At 49.4% G+C, this 16,539-nt stretch overlaps 1 protein-coding gene across 8 annotated transcripts; it reads left to right on the plus strand.

Moving 5' to 3' along the window:
- Window positions 1-655: 655 nt before the first annotated feature.
- On the plus strand, window positions 656-15,774 carry Abcd4 (ATP binding cassette subfamily D member 4). Of its 8 annotated transcripts, none has more exons than XM_027418512.2 (19): window positions 656-778; window positions 2,413-2,531; window positions 2,650-2,777; window positions 3,899-4,038; window positions 5,081-5,197; window positions 5,563-5,688; window positions 6,246-6,296; window positions 9,447-9,541; window positions 9,828-9,949; window positions 10,028-10,119; window positions 10,261-10,350; window positions 12,268-12,476; window positions 12,576-12,700; window positions 13,134-13,170; window positions 13,498-13,547; window positions 14,143-14,195; window positions 14,488-14,564; window positions 15,089-15,204; window positions 15,358-15,774. In XM_027418512.2, the coding sequence occupies exons 1-19, from the start codon at window positions 741-743 to the stop codon at window positions 15,424-15,426; spliced, it is 1,854 nt and encodes a 617-aa protein (XP_027274313.1). In that variant the 5' UTR covers window positions 656-740; the 3' UTR covers window positions 15,427-15,774. The 8 variants fall into 8 exon arrangements, 4 of the variants coding, with proteins under 4 accessions (XP_027274313.1, XP_027274314.1, XP_027274315.1 ...); XM_027418513.2 differs by having other exon boundaries at window positions 12,609-12,700; XR_003485953.2 differs by lacking the exons at window positions 14,143-14,195; window positions 14,488-14,564.
- The last annotated feature ends 765 nt before the right edge of the window (window positions 15,775-16,539 follow it).

The raw sequence follows: 16,539 nt of genomic DNA on the forward strand, positions 1-16,539 counted from the left end.
AGCTACATCTTAAACGATCACGTTGGGGAGAGAAGGAACGATCTGAAGAGATGTCTCAGCGGTTACAAGCGCTGGCCGCTCTTTCAGAGATTCGGGGTCTGTAACTTTAGTTCCAGGGACTCCGGTGCCCTCTTCTGGCCTCTGCCAGCACGAGGCACGCACGTGTTACTCATAGGCAGGCAAAACATCTATATACATAAAATACATATTTTTTAAAAATCATGTAAATCGTGCTGGGCCCAACGAGCTGGCTCACCCGGTGAAGGCTCTTGCTACCATTCCTGACAACCTCAGTTTGCTCCCAGGAACCCTCAGGATGGAAGGAGAAAACTGACTCCTTGAAGTTGTCCTGTGACTTCCACACTTGTGCCCTGGCTCGCAAGCGCACACGCATACACACACTAAATAAATATATTTATTTATTATCTATTATAAGTCACACACGCACACATTTATTTTATTTACATTCCGAACGACCAGTTGTCAATAGAAACCTCCCAGACCCAGAGGGGACGCTCTAGCCGCCGTGCCAGCTGCATAAATTCTGGCTATTCTCTTGCTCTTTCCGGAAAGCCTGCGCTTCCGGGAGTCGTCCTCTCTATCCGCCGCGTCTCTGTGGTCGGCGGAGGGACCGACCGGGGCGGGGCGAGGCGGGGCGGGGCGGGGCCCCGAGCTCTGCGGACTCTGCCCGGAGCGGACACCGGGCTGGCTCTGCTGGCTCCTCGGTCACATCCCGGGTTATGGCGGTCCCAGGGCCCGCAACCCGAGCAGGCGCCAGGTGAGCAGGGCCGGTGAGGACGGCCGGGTTGGCGGGGACGTCATACCCGGGCAGTGGGAACGGGGCTGCTGTCCCCGCCGGGTCCTTTCAGTCCTCCGCGCTCTGTGGAACCCCGGCTTCACAGAACGGAGCTGACTCGGCTTCATTCTTGGTACCGCGGACACCCCTCTTCTGGTATCTTTCTCTGTGGTTCACATTCTCAATCCCAATCCGCTCCTCGGACACTCCTCTCCCCCATATTAATTTTTTCAGACTCCCTCACTTAAATTGTCATGTTACCTTAGATATTCACATATTGATTTTGAATTCATGTAAGTAATATGTTGTGATTTGGGGTTTTTGTTTGCTTTGCTTTGTTTTGTTTCGTTTTGTTTTTCAAGACAGGGTTTCTCTTGTGTAACAGCTCTGGCTGTCCTGGAGTTCACTCTGGAGACCAGGCTGGCCTTGAACTCAGAAAGATCCACCTGCGTCTGCCTCCTGAGTGCTGGGATTAAAGGTGTGCTCCACCACCGTACGGTTTATATGCTGTAATTTTTAAAACACAAAACAAAACAAAACAAAAAAACCGCACCGAAAACTTAAAACTAGCTTTGGGTTTTGAGATCATCCATACTATGTGAGTTTTCACTCCCGAATGTTCCCGGGTATCACCCTTATTACTGAGACTATTTCGCTCATTTCCCTGGTAATGGGCACCTAGATTACTTCCCATACTTAAAGCACCACAAAACATACTGTAATGAGTATTCCTGCAGTTGTCTCTTGGTAGATATCGCTGATATTCACCCTGGAGATAGGATGCTGAGCCGCACTTAATTCTACAAAGTTACTCTTTGGAGCGGTTACAACCAGTTTATACTTACCGGCAGCAGTGTATAAAGGCTCTAGTTTCCCTATTCCCATCTCCAATATTTGGCACTATTTAGTTTTTTGTTTTCTGTTTTTTACTTTATGTATCAGTTTGATGTATATTCTAATGTGCTAACTTTATTTTACGTGTGTGTGTGCATGAGCGTGCTATGTGTGTGCCATGACACACGTATGGAAGTCAGGGAACAACTTTTAGGAGTTGGTTCTTTCTTTCCACACTGGGATGGATCTGGGGATGGAATTCAGGTCTTACAAACACTTTTACTAACGAGACATCTTGTCAACCACATTGTGCTGATTTAATATGTGTATCTGGCTTGTGGATTGCCCCTTTCATAGACTGCCTGTTTATATACTTTCCCATGAAATATCCTGACTTGCAGAAATTCCTTGCATACTCCAGATTGTAATTCCTTACAACTATCATTCTGGAAATGCCTTCTCTCATCTAACCAAAGCCTGTGGTGCTGTGTTGAATAAAAATACTTGATTGTAAATTAAGCCCACCAGTTTTACCCTGTATAGTTTGTAGGTTTGGGGTCTTATTTGAGAAATGTATTAAGGTATCTTTATTAATTTTTTTTTTTTTTTACATTTGCTTCTGTTAGGTTAGTAGTGTCCCTTTTTGCATTGATGTCCTGTAGCCTAAGCCATTCTTTGTTCAAAGCCTGGACCCGCTGTAAATTATGAGGCTAAGCTGGGCAATACCCTCCTGTATTGCTCCACTGTCCTCTGAGCCTTCTCTCCATGTCTGACATCTGCAGGCCCAGATTAGATCTGCAACTTGTCCAGCGGTTCCTGAGGATACAGAAGGTTTTCTTTCCTTCGTGGTCATCACAGAATGTCTTAATGTTCATGACACTCTTGTGTGTGACCCTCCTGGGTGAGTGAACAGGCTTTGGGGGAATGGGGAGGAGCCTGGGTTTAGGATTCCTTTCCTTGTCTCTGGCAGGAGGAAATGTCTTTCCCCTTTGATTTCTGGCTCCTCTCCCTCCCCACAGAGCAACTGGTGATCTACCAAGTTGGCTTGATCCCCAGTCAGTATTATGGGGTCTTGGGAAACAAAGACCTGGATGGATTTAAGGCACTGACCTTCCTGGCTGTGGCTCTCATTGTTCTCAACTCCACGGTAAAGGACTCTCCTTTTCCCTGTGGACCCCTTCACCAATCTAGTGGAATGCCTGGGGGACTGTGTTCAGGAAGCAGGAACCAAGCTCTGGGTATCTCTGCCCCTTTCTGGGAATTAATAGTTTCCCTGAAGGTCAGAACCTGAGGCAGGGCCTTGATCTTGCTATTGGCCTACTTGGGGTGGACTTTCTGGTTTAACATTCAGTAGAAATTGTCAATAGAACTCTCATTTCAGGGAGCTCAGAGCCCTTAAAACTCAGATCTGCAGCCAAAGAGCTGCTTCTTCTCTGGCAGCCAAGGCTGTGACGCAATCCCGAGTGGTGTCACACCTCCAACCTCACCTGCTTCTCTCTTGTCCAGTAGCTGCCTTCCACTACTGGAGTTGGCAATACCCTACTTGTTTTGCAAGATACCTTTGTTGACACCTCTCTTGAGTCTTCTTCAACTTTCTTTTTGTTTCCTCGATCAAATTCAACCCCGTCTCTGTATGTACTTACTCTGAGCTGACAGCTGCAGCCACACTCCTTACACGCTTGACATCGTCTACTCCTGGCTGAATTGTGAACTCCTCACCATTTCCTTAGTCCTTAGCATGCGGCTCTTCAGAAATGGCAGGTGATAGAGAGAGGCTCTCTACCAAGACCCAGACTGATGCCCTCTGTCAGGCTAGACTAGCAGTTTCTTGGGGCTGCCTTTTCTTATCCTAATGTGGCCACTTGGGTGTGTGCCTTCTGTCAGTGAGACCTAAGATATGTGGAGGTCTTTACCATGCTTGGGGCCAGAGGAGGTAAATCGTAAATGGAGCAGACCGTATGGCTCCCTGTCTCCAGCTGCACCTCGGCTCTCTCAGTGTGAAACATATGCTGTAGAGAGGGGCTTCGGGGGCTTGCCTTTGAGAGCTCGTTAAGATTTGTTGAAGGAATAGGCATGTGAGTGAATGGGGGAAAGGAAATCTCGTGATTTGAAGCCGTAAAAGGGAACTGGACTGAAGTAATCCAAGTGGATTCTGCCTTATCAGCAGAAGCTCCTGCCAGCTCTGAGCTTTGAACCTAGACTTGCAGGAAGCTATCTTTTCCTCCCCTCCCTTTCCCCTGCCCCCTCCCACCATCCCCCCATGCACAGCTGAAGAGCTTTGACCAGTACACCTGCAACCTGCTGTATGTGAGCTGGAGGAAGGACCTCACAGAGCATCTGCATAACCTGTACTTCCGGGCCCGCGTCTACTATACCCTCAACGTGCTGCGGGATGACATCGATAATCCGTAGGCATCCCTCTCCATCCTTGCTGTCTCCTGAGTGCCCCATCCAACTAGCTCAGTCCTGCAGACTCCTGGCCACACTCATTGGCAGGAGGCCAGTGTTGCTGCCGAGAGCTGTGTAGGGAAGCTGTTCTACAGAGAGACCCTGAGGCCGAGAATAGCGAGCTAAAAGAAAGCAGTTAGGGGCAGTTCTCTTTAGTCCGTTTCATATCTCAAGTTGAAATGAAGCAAATGTAGAAAGCATCCTTGCTAGGAAACAAGTTCTTGGATGTGCAGCAGATCAGGAGGGCAGAAGAAAAAGAAAATTACTATTGCTGTCTGAGATTCAGGTCCCTGTTCTATCACCTCCCTGCCTCTAACTCTTACATTCAGTAAGACCCACCTTCATCTTCTGTCCAATGGAGATCATAATGGTTCCTGTCTCAAAGGATGTAGTGAGGATGAACTAACACCATCCCTGGTGGGTACAGTGTGGTACCCGATATCAAGAGTTTCAATGTAAGCTATGACTTTAGAGGTGAGGGGTTTCAAGCGGCTTTGGCCAAGCTCCTGTCTCTCACTGGGAATAGAGGTCAGTATGGCCCTGGTGGTGAGCTGTGGGATCTCACACTTACAGGCCACGGCAGGTGCTGCCTGCCTTGGGTCACCTCTCCTCAGCTCTGGCTGGGCTTCCCAGTGAAGGTCCTGAGAAGATGGCCTCTTCACGGTGACTCAGCCCTGGAGAAGCTGTCACAGCCAGACACTGACTTGGAGTGGCCTCAGGTCCATAGAGAGATAAGGGAGCATTGAGATCAAGGAGACCTGTTCCTGAGCATGCAGAAAGACAGCTCTACCCTCACATTTCCCCTTGGCTCTGCAGAGCCGGCTCAGGCCCCTGGATCCTCTGATGGCTTTCCTCCACCCCATCCCCATAGGGTAAATTGAGACAGCAGTCTAGAATACTGGTTAGAGTCTAAGGACTATTTGTCTGGGTCCATCTGAGTCAGGGGCAAAAGTGGGGGTTCCCAGCTCGCTGGACTTGGCCCTTCTTTGTCATTGGCTGTAGGGACCAGCGCATCAGCCAGGATGTGGATCGGTTCTGCCGGCAGCTCAGCAGCATGACCAGCAAGCTAATCATCTCACCCTTCACTCTGGCCTACTACACATACCAGTGCTTCCAAAGGTGCAGCCTCTCCCGCCAGGAGCCCTCCTCCCCAGCCTGGTGTTTACCCAGAGCCTCCCACACAGAGGGCAGGGCAGGGTCCAGTCCAAGGGAGGCTCCTGGTTCCCACCTGCATGCACCTCAGGGAGTCTCCCAGCTCACATGCTCATGATCCCACCCCCTCTTGGCCCTGTGATATTTCACTGTCAGGGACTCTGGCTTTAACCAGGTGTCCGATGTCACAGTGACACAGAGCTCGCACAGGGGCTACCTGAGAGGGATGCAAGGGCTACCTGAGAGGGACGTGGCAGGAAGGAGGTTCACAGAGCTCTCTGTGTGGCATCCCACATCCTCTCTCTCGCCCTCCCTTTCTTTCTCCGTTTCAGCACAGGCTGGCTTGGACCTGTGAGCATCTTTGGATATTTCCTCCTGGGAACCATGGTGAACAAAACTTTGATGGGGCCCATCGTGACGAAGCTGGTGCAGCAGGAGAAGCTGGAGGGGGATTTTAGGTGTGTCTTCTTGGTTGAGGTTAAGGGACAGGGCAACTGCTGTGCCAGCTACCAGCCTTATGTAACCTCATGGGGGAAACGGGTGTTCCATGCCTCTTGAGATTTCTGTTCTCTCATCTTTGAAGTGAACCATGTACTTGCCAACCGAGAGAACTGAGACCTAAGGAGATCAAGCATGTGAAGCAGTGAGAAAGTGGGTTGGCAATCACCAGCATCTTCTGGGGACCTTTTCACAAGCTCATGGTCCAGTCGCCCTGTCGGTTGGGCCAGCATCTGGTCTACATCCCGCCCCTGCCCTGTGCTTCTTGCCTTGGTTAAGCTAGGCGAGAGGGAGGAGGTCCTGTAGACAAGAATACACCTGTCCCCTCCCAGAAAGCTGAAGTCAGCACAAAGCTGACAGCCCCTGCTGCCCCACCCAAGCCCTGGGGTTTTCACTCTTGTGACAGTCCAGGGAAAGGCAGTCACAGTGTTGAGGTGGAGCTGGACTCTGTTGTGTGGGAATGGGCTTCCTCTCCATCCAGGGCTCCAGCATCAGCAGTTCCCTTCTGTCTGCCCAGGTTTAAGCACATGCAGATTCGAGTGAACGCTGAGCCCGCCGCTTTCTACAGGTGAGTCTAGTGAAGAAGGTTCCCCAGTGTTAGCAAAGGAAAGATAAGGTCCTTAACCCTCTTGGCACTGTGGAGCTTGTCACACTTAGCTGTGACCCTCTCCCCAGCCTTCTCGCTGTCCTCAAGTACAGGGAGTGCTCCTGAAGCTGGTGGCTTCCTTAGTCTTAGTGGCCTAACATGGGTTCTAAAATGACCAAGGAATAAAATGAGCGGGTGGCTTCATCTTGATTGAGGTACTGCCTTTGTCTCTTTTCTTGTCTGTGGAATGTCCTTTTGTCTCTGCAGCAAGAGGGTGGGGATAGGCTCCTCACACTACTGGAGCTAAGGGCCTGGTGTCTTTCTGGGTGTTGTGAAGTTGCTTCCCTCCTAGACCAGGGCAGGTTCTGGTGTCGGTGTCTGGACTTGTGGCATAGGCTGTATTTAAGGAATCCAGTTATTCCCTGGATCATGCAGGGTGAATTTAATAGATCATGGGGGTGAATCATGGGGGTGAATTTAATAGATCCTTTGCTCTCTATCAGTCTCCACTGCAGTTAACAGTCATCTCCACTTGGGGACACCAGGAACACTAAGAATCTGAGATGAGCCAGGAGGGCATGGTGGTGCACACCTTTAATCCCAGTACTCAGGAGGCAGAAGCAAGCAGACCTCCAAGAGATGAGGGCCAGCCAGGGCTACATAGTGAGACTCTATTGATGATGATGATGATGGCAGCACAATTATAATAAAAGCTGGATTATGGTGGTGGGATGAGTCCATCGATGCATCTCCTTTGGAATCTACAGCTTCTGCTGGTGAGAATCTGGCAGGTTAGCGCTTACAACTGCAGCAGGTTCTTCTGCCAGCTCTGCAAAATTTAAAATATCCCCTTCTTCCCTCCAACTTTTTTTTTTTTTTTTTTTTTTTTTTTGGAGAATTTCTGCTTATGTTTGAAGCATTAAGTTGTTACCTCCCCTGGGGAGCTGTCCTACATTCCCTTAGTGGACATGCCTGTTGTTGCCATAGTCCTGAGGACATACTTGATATTCCATATTCCTAGTGATTAGTGAAGAATGTAGCAAGGCCACCTGCCTTCTACTACGAGTTTCTTTTTTTTTTAAAGATTTGTTTATCATGTATCATGTATACAGTGCAGGCCAGAAGAGGGCACCAGTTCCCATTACAGATGGCTGTGAGCCACCATGTGGCTGCTGGGAATTGAACTCAGGTCCTCTGTAAGAACAGTCAGTGCTCCTAACCCTGAGCCATCTCTCCAGCCCCTCTTTTTTTTTTTTTAAGATTTTATTTATTTATTATGTATACAGTCTTCTGCCTGCATGCCAGCAGAGGGCACCAGATCTCATTCAAGAGAGCCACCATGTGGTTGCTGGGAGTTTCTTAAAGATAGGAACCATTTGTCTTCTTCATTGCACTGGATGATTGCCAACACAGAGTCTGGTGCATGACTGCTCCATTTCATTTGCTTAATAGTAATAGCTCTTGGCCAGGTGTGGTGGTGCAGGCCTCTAATTCCAGCATGGGAGGCAGAAGCAGGCAGATCTCTGTGAGTTCAAGGCCAGCCTGGTCTTGAACTAGTTCCAGGACAGCTAGAGCTGTTACACAGAGAAACCCTGTCTCAATAAACTAAAAATAAGTAAGTGGATAAATAAATAAATGTAGCTCTTGAGGTTTGGGGTGCAGCTCAGTGGTAGAACACTTAGCAAGCATGCACACTCTCCTGAGCTCTAGCCCCAGCACTATAATAGTAACAACAACAATAATAACTTATTTATTCAGGGTCTCTCGTGTGCATGGTACTTTATATTCAGAAACTCTAGGGCTAGAGATGTAGTTCAGCTTGCCTAGCGTGCCTGAGTACCTGGGTTCGGCCCCCAGCACTTCATAGACCAGGTATGGTAGCACATGCCTGTAGTCCTACCACTTAGGACGTAGAGGCAGGCAGTGATTCAAGATTATTCTGGCCACGTATCAAATTAAGGGCTGGCCTGGATGTATATGAGACTCGAAAAAAAGAAAAAACAGAACTCCTCTTTTAAAAATTCAATTGCTTTTAATTTTTTTTAATTTTATTTATTTTTTAATTTTTATTTAGTGTGTGTGTGTGTGTGTGTGTGTGTGTGTGTGTGCGCGTGCACGCGCGCTGGTGTCTTCAGTGAGCATTGGATCCGCTGAAGCTGGAGTTACAGGCAGTTATGGGGCTGCCTGGTGTGGGTGCTGGAATTAGGACACCACCTCTGGAAAAGCAAGAGTTCTCTTAACCACTGAGCAAAGACCATGTGTGTGCCTGATGCCTGCTGAGGTCAGAAGAGGCAGTCAGATCTCCTGGAACTGGAGTTACAGGCTGTTGTGAGCTGCCATGTACATGCTGGGAATTGAACCTGGGTCCTCTATAAGAGCAACAAGCACTGAGCCTTCTCTTCAGCACCCCTCAACAGAACTCTGTTTGTTTGTTTTTGTTTTTCGAGACAAGGTTTCTCTATGTAGCAGTCCTGGCTGTCCTGAAACTCACTCTGTAGACCAGGCAGGCCTCAAACTCACAGAGATCCATCTGCCTCTGTCTTCTGATTGCTGGGATTAAAGGTGTGAGCTACCACTGCCCTGGCAAACAGAACTCTTTTTTTTTTTTTTTTAATTATTTACTTATTTTTATTTTATGTGCATTGGTATTTTGACTGCTTGTCTGTCTGTGTGAAGGTGATAGATCCTAGGGTTACAGACAGTTTGAGCTGCCATGTGGGTGCTGGGAATTGAACCTGGATCCTCTGGGAGAGCAGTCAGTGCTCTTAACAACTGAGCCATCTCTCCAGCCCCGCGAACAGAACTCTTAAATCACAAACTAAGTTACTATATAGTTGTCGCCAGTTCAGTTTTAAAGTAAGGAAAGGTGTTAGAAGCTTAAGTAACAGTTATCGTAGTAGAAACCAACCAGAGTTTTGGACCTGAACCAGGTCTGGCCAACTTCAGAGTTCATGACCACAGACTGGGTCATGGGCTCAAGCCTTGGATGGGTGTTCATGGAATAAGCTAAGGAAGAAGCTTAGCCTCATGTCTGAGGCTAAGATCATTTGCATGGAGGCTGTGGTGGGTGTGGGTGCCCCAGCCTTGCTGAGCCCCCGCAGGTCCTATAGACACCTCATCCTATTCCATCAGAGCTGGGCTCGTAGAGCACATGAGGACGGACCGCAGGCTGCAGAGACTCCTTCAAACCCAGAGAGAGCTGATGTCCAGAGAGCTCTGGCTCTACAGTAGGCAGAGGGGCCCTGGGAGTGGGACAGGATGGGGATGGTCCAATTAACACTTCACTTTCACACTGTATCATCACACACCCTACTGTCTGCCTGCCCCGTCAGGGTTCTGTTTACTAAAAGGATTAACCAGGGGCAGCCATTGCCCTTGCTGTGGGTATCCTAGGGGAATGAAGATCTGGAGGAAGTGTGACCTTCCTTGGCTTCCTGCTCCCCATCCTGAGGGTTATGTCCCCTGCAGATCACATGAGTGTCTCCTGGGTCTCACAATATCTGTTTTCTACAGTTGGCATCAACACCTTTGACTATCTGGGCGGCATTCTGAGTTATGTTGTCATCGCAATCCCCATTTTCAGTGGGATCCATGGAGACCTGAGCCCCACAGAGCTTAGCACCCTGGTCAGCAAGGTGAGGTCCCTTCTGATGAACGCTTATGCTGTGGCCCAGAGTCTGGGGCCTGCACTAACTGCTCTCTGTCCTGACCAGAATGCCTTTGTGTGTATCTACCTCATCAACTGCTTCACCCAGCTCATTGACCTGTCTACCACATTCTCAGATGTCGCTGGTTACACGCACAGGTGAGCGGAGTGTGTGTATCGCTCAAAAATGCTGAGTGGGAAAAGCACAGAATCCCACTGAGTGTTAATGGGTGTGAGACAGGAAGGAGTTCCCCTTCACCTGGCATCTAGACCCTGCCTTAGTTCTTACTTCTCGCCCAGGATTGGAGAGCTTCAGGAGGCCCTGCTGGACATGTCCCGAAAATCACAAGACTGTGAGAGCCTAGGCGAGAGTGAGTGGGATTTGAGCAAGTGAGTACCAAGCTATACTGTGGTTGGAAGAGTACAATAATCACCAGCTGGTTTTAACTTGGAGCCCCCTCCCAGCTAGGTAGCAGAGTAATAAGGAGTGGGTGGAAGCAAGCTCCATGTTCTAACAAGTATGCACTGTTGGCTGGCACCTTTGTTCTGGCACCCATTGGATAGTTTTACACCATTCTCCAGCCAGGGCAAGCAGATGCACACACCTTCTGCCTGGCACCACAACAAAACAAAAAGCCAAGCGTGGTGGCTTACACTATTAATCCCAGTACTTAGGAGGCCAAGGCAGAAGGATTGTTTTGAGTTTAAGGCTACCCTGAACTACATGATGAGATCCTCCCTAAATGAAATAAATATTTTAATTTACAATAAAAAATTTTTTGGCGGGGTGGGGTGGGGGGGGAGGGTTCAAGGCAGGGTTTCTCTGTGGCTTTCCAGCTTCTCTGGAAGCTGTTCTGGAACTAGCTCTTGTAGACCAGGCTGGTCTCAAACTCAGAGATCCACCTGCCTCTGCCTCCTGAGTGCCAGGATTAAAGCTGTGCACCACCACCACCCGGCCTATCAGTAAAAATTATATTAAATAAAACAGAAAGAAAAGAAGAGGGGTTGAGGAGATGGCTCAGTGGGTAAAGTGCTTGAGGATCTAAGTTCAAGTCCCTAGCAACCACACAGAAGCCAGGTGTGGCAGTGTGTGCCTATAATAAATACTAGTGCAGGATGGTAGGCACAGGCAGATATCAAGGGTTTGATACCTGGTCAGCCTTGGCAAACAGTGAGCTCCAGGTTTAGTGAGAGACCCTTTCTCAATGAAGGAACACATATGACATGGCCTCTGATATCGCGTGTGTATCCACACATGTGCACGCTTGCATGCACCACACAGGACAAAAATAATGTTTTGGTTTTTTTTTAAAGAATAAAAGTCTGAATGATCCCCTCTTTATGTCTTCTTCCTGCTGAGCCCACCACTGTCCCTTTCCTAGGGTGTCCCTTGTTTCCATGTGTCCCTCAGACCCTGAGATGTCTTTATTCATATGTCTCTGGGGCCTGAAATGTTTCTGGCTTCCCTGTTTCATCTTGTGGAAAATCACTTACCCCTTTTGAGCATCATCTCCTTCATCTCTAAAAAGGATAGGAAGGAAATCTTCCTCAGAAGTAAAGATTAGATAGCATCCTTGGAAAGTGCTTGGACAATGGCCACCTAGTAAGCTTTCAAAAATAGAAATATGGTGTGACCCATGCCTTTAGTCCTAGAACTCAGGAAACAGAGAATCTCTGAGTTAGAGGCCATCTTGATCCACATAGCAAGTGCCAGGATGGCCTAGGCTACACAAACAACAACAAAAAAGACGAACAAAAACCCCACTAATATCAGAATGAAGCTGTGTAGCCCTGGGCAAGTGACTTAGCCACCTGATCTGGTTTATCTGCCAAGCAGGGCAACATTTACCTCCCATGGGTGCCAAGACTAATTAAGATCAGTCATGGAGGGTGGGGCAGGTCACAATGGGTCACATGTGAGTGCTCCAGCTCCATATCCATGCTAATTTGTAGGCTGCTGTGACATTATACCACAGACTGGCTTAGACGACAACATTTCCCACAGTTCTGCCAACTAGAAATTCAAGGTCTAGATTAGAGTGGCTGCATTTGGTTTCTCCCAAGGCATCTTCCCTGGGCTTACAGATGGTCACTTTTACATTTGTCATCACTTGGCCTCTTCGAATGTCCTATTCCCAGGGTCACACTCTTTAACAGTCTCGTTTTAATATCACCCATCCTCAAATGCTTTTACACCCTGAGGCATGGGGATTGAAAGTCAGAGTAACAAAGGTAATGCCTCTAGGCCAAGCACCTCCATTGTACCATTCACATGGCCTGTATTTCCATGTCCCTTCTCTGCCCTAGGGCCTCAGGGTGGCCAATCGCAGAGCCATCAGACACAGCTTTTCTGCTGGATCGGGTTTCCATCGTTGCCCCCTCCTCTGATAAGCCACTGATCAAGGACCTGAGCCTGAAGGTCTGTGAAGGGCAGAGTCTGCTCATCACAGGCAACACAGGCACTGGCAAGACCTCCCTGCTGCGGGTGCTGGGAGGCCTGTGGGAGAGCATGAAAGGTGAGCCGGTCCTCCCAGCCTCCCATGCAGCCTTGACCCCTGGTGGGCAGTGGGGTGGAAAGTGGGTGAGATGAGAGAAAAGGTTACCTTCTCTGCGAGGTCTCCCAATGGAGGCTTCTGTGGGCTCTGCAGGCTCAGTGCAGATGCTGGCTGATTTTGGGCCCCACGGGGTGCTGTTCCTGCCACAGAAGCCATTCTTCACTGATGGGACACTTCGGGAGCAGGTCAGCAGGGCAAGCATCCCCTCCTCCAACCTCATGCCACCCACATATCTCTAGGACTTCTAAGAGTGTGACAGGCCTCAGGCCCCAGGAGTTTAGGGAGCTCTCGGTTTCTGAGAACATGCTATGCAGTATTTGTGGACTGAGCCCAGTCACTTCCTGTGGTATCTCACTAGCTACCCCTTTGTTTGTTGGGCTTTTGCCTTCAGGGGGCTCCAAGACTCTTGCCTCCAAACACACTTCTGAAGGCTTTTGTGTCCTCACTGGTTGCAAACATCTCTCCTGCTGAGCCCTCAGGCTGGTGTCCCATCTCCACTTAGGTGGGTGGGGTGTGAGGAGGCTGGCTTCTGTGGGTGGTTCCTAGGAATGCTAAGGTGTGAGTTAGCTGCAGCTGTTTCTCATCACCTGTCCTAGCCAGAGACATTCTTGTTTTCAGGTGATATATCCCCTGAAGGAGATCTACCCTGATTCAGGTGAGCTGTCCCTCCTCAGCTTTTATCTTCTCATCACAGTTGTCCCTGCTCTGCCTGACTGGCCTCCACTGTGCCTGGAGTGTGGAGCCAGGCTGTTGGTTTCAGGTTGGGTCTTGTCCTTTATCTGCTCACTATTTTGGGGTCCTCCTCTTGCCCTGTCTTCCTTTCCTGAGTGGAGACCCCCCTCTGGAAAAAGGAAGCGAGTATTCCTTTCATAGGCTCTTCTGCTATGAGGTTTGTCCTAGGGAGTCTTCCCCTGCTGGGATGTGTGCCCTCCACTCCAGCCAGCATGAGACCCAGTGTGCTGAGGAAGCCTCTGTTTCACAGGTTCTGCTGATGATGAGAGGATCATGAGGTTCTTGGAATTGGCAGGCCTGGTGAGTGGGACAGAGACCCTGGGGACTCTGCCCAACTGAGAGCAGTAGGCACAGGTAGTTGCTGGCCAGCAGAGCCATGGCCATTTCTGGGCCCAAGACTGGGGCAAACAGTGGGATTTCAAGTTAGCAGTGGGAACTGTGGGCAAGGTACAGACAGTAAGGAGCTGTGCTCTTGTTCTCCATAGAGATAGTGTTCTCATTGTGTGTGTGTGTGTGTGTGTGTGTGTGTGTGTGTGTGTGTGTGTGTGTGATACTGTGTTAAATGTGTGTGGGTATGCTTGCCACATTGTACACGTGGAGGTCAGAGGACAGCTTTGCCAGGGATAGGTTCAGGTTGCCAGGCAGGCTGGTGTGGCAAGCACTCAACCCACTGAGCTATTTCACCTCTGTGGAAAATTTTAAAACAATAAGAAAGCTGATGGGATCCGTCTGTTTTTTCTTGTCCCCATACTCCAGCCAGCCTAGAGTACAGGTGCCAACACCCACCTTGGTTTGCCAGTGCAGAGTCCATCTCACAGACACTTGTGGTGGGAAGCTAGGATTGCAGAAAACAGGGCTGGCTTTGTGTGGACTTTATGTCCTCTCTCTGTTACAGTCCAGCTTGGTGGCAAGGACAGGCGGTCTGGACCAGCAGGTGGATTGGAACTGGTAAGGATGAGCTCTTTCAGGCAGCTCCTCCATGAAGACAGTGGGTCCCAGGAGCCCTGTAAAAAGATAGACTGCTCTTGACCCCAACAACCAGGTGATGGGCTGGCCCACCAGTTTTGGATCTGTACCTCTGGTGTAGTTTGGGCCTCACCTATCTTGTGGCTAAGTAGGAAAGCCTCTGTCCTAGAGGCAACCTCTGCAGGAAACTTCCTTCTTTCAAGGCCTTTCCTTGGCAAAAGTGACCCTGTCACTTCCTGTAAGGATAAGGACTCACTGTCATTGCTTTTCCCAGGTATGATGTCCTGTCCCCAGGGGAGATGCAAAGACTGTCCTTCGCTCGCCTCTTCTACCTGCAGCCAAAGTATGCAGGTGAGGTGCACACCGTGGGGTCCTCACAGCATGTGTTCACTTCCACCTGTGCACACCTGTACATGGCTAGGCAGCCCTGTGTCCCCTCTCTGTGATGAGCAGTGCTTGGCACTTTGGCATAGCCTGAAAATGCAAATACCCATTATAAAGCTTCCTGCCATGGCAGCCTCAGTTAGAGGGGTTGTGATTATAGCTCTTTGGGTTCTGCCATAGATGAGTGGGCATCGCCCAAGCTGGCCTGGCAGGGGTGTGTGTGTGTGACAGGTGTGGACGTCCTGGATTGTATAGTCTTAGGGAACAGTGTTATTTATCTGTAGGCAGCTGAGAGACCTGGGTGACATTCATAGGTGTGTCCTCCATCCTGGTGTGGCTCTCTTGGACAGTCATCTCCCTGAGGCAGGGACCCTCTAAGCCAGGGTAGCTGTCAGTCCTCCACACCCCAGGGTGAATATGGATGGGCTGGAGGACTGACAGAGAGGGCAAGGACACCTCTGTGACCCCTTGCCACCACATGTTGCCTTCAGTGCTTGATGAAGCCACCAGTGCCCTGACAGAGGAAGTGGAGAGTGAACTCTACCGCATTGGCCAGCAACTGGGGATGACATTTATCAGCGTGGGACATCGGCCCAGCCTTGAGAAGGTACCGTGTTACAGGGATGGCCTGAGGAAGAGGAAGAACACAAGTTGGGCCTGGCCAAGACCAGAGGCCCCTCAAATGAGGCACTGGGTGGCAGAGAGTGGGATGACCACTGTGACAGCCGTCTGACCTCAGTGGCATAATGGTCTCTTGCAGTTTCACTCCTGGGTTCTGAAACTCTGTGGAGGAGGAAGGTGGGAACTGACTAGAATCAAAATGGAATGAAGCCAAACACGGATACACCAGGATGGCCAAGCTCTGGGTGGGCCTGCAGTGCCCAAGGCAGACAACGCAGACTGATGAGGCAGCAAGGAGCCTTGGGTCCTATGTGAGAACCCCAGCAGCCTTAGACCCAAGGGTGGCATACAGGAAACACCGAGGTCTCCATAGCACTGCTTTTATGATTCTTTACCAATTACTTGAGATGACGTTTGCTGAAGAAAACCTGAGCTAAGAAGTGAAGGGTCTCAGTGAGACAGCTATGGTTAAATTTCAGTGATAAGGTTTTTTAACTTTAATTAACCACTTAAATTTTATAAGTTTTTTAAAAAAGAATAAACATTAAAAATGTGAGTTTTACTGTAGCGTGGTCTTTTTGATTGAGCCTCCAAACTTGTCCTTCATGCTTGAAGGTACACTCTCCTGCCCTACACCTGCTGGGCGTTTCCAGTCAATCTGAGTCCCTCCCCTACCACCCAAAGAAAATTGCTTTTATTTGTGTGTGAGTGCATGTATGTATGTATGTATGTATGTATGTATGTATATATTGCATGTGCACTCGTGTGTGAACATGCTGTCCTCGTCAGTTGACAACGGGAGTCCATTCTCTCCTCGTGGAAGTCCCTAGGATTGAGCCTAGATAGTCAGGTGTGCCTTCACCCACCATCCATCTCACTGGCCCAGAGTTGGACCTAGAGGTGATTAGGTCCAGAGTGCATTGCCCTCCTGAATGCTCTGAGGCCGCACAGTATAACAATATAGAGGGGCTGATTGTAAATTGCGGGTGGGGAGGTGGGGGGCAACTCCCTTTCCCTCTCTGCCTCTTTCCCTCTCTCTGCTTCTGTGTCCTTTCTCTCTCATCTCTCCTTATGTCTGTCCTCTGCCTTGTTACTTGTTACCTCAAATACTGTGACCCAACAAGAAGCCCCTCTCCAGATGTACCTCTTCTGTTTTAGTTTGCCAGTCCCTGTGTGTCTGTGTGTGTGTGTATGTGTTGTGTGTGTGTGTGTGTCTCTCTGTGTGTGTATGTGTGTGTGACTGCCTATCTCTCTCTCGCTCTCTCTCTCTCTCTCTCTCTCTCTCTCTGCCTCCTCTTGTGGATCAGGTGTATACTCTCAG

Source organism: Cricetulus griseus, chromosome 5, assembly GCF_003668045.3.
Source record: "Cricetulus griseus strain 17A/GY chromosome 5, alternate assembly CriGri-PICRH-1.0, whole genome shotgun sequence".
Classification (NCBI taxonomy): Eukaryota; Metazoa; Chordata; class Mammalia; order Rodentia; family Cricetidae; genus Cricetulus; species Cricetulus griseus.

Excerpts from the sequence above, each read along its gene's own strand:
- Abcd4 (XM_027418512.2), top strand. The coding sequence starts at position 741 with ATGGCGGTCCCAGGGCCCGCAACCCGAGCAGGCGCCAG. Across the intron at positions 5,198-5,562 it reads ACATACCAGTGCTTCCAAAG|CACAGGCTGGCTTGGACCTG; the intron begins GTGCAGCCTCTC and ends TCTCCGTTTCAG. Across the intron at positions 5,689-6,245 it reads AAGCTGGAGGGGGATTTTAG|GTTTAAGCACATGCAGATTC; the intron begins GTGTGTCTTCTT and ends CTGTCTGCCCAG.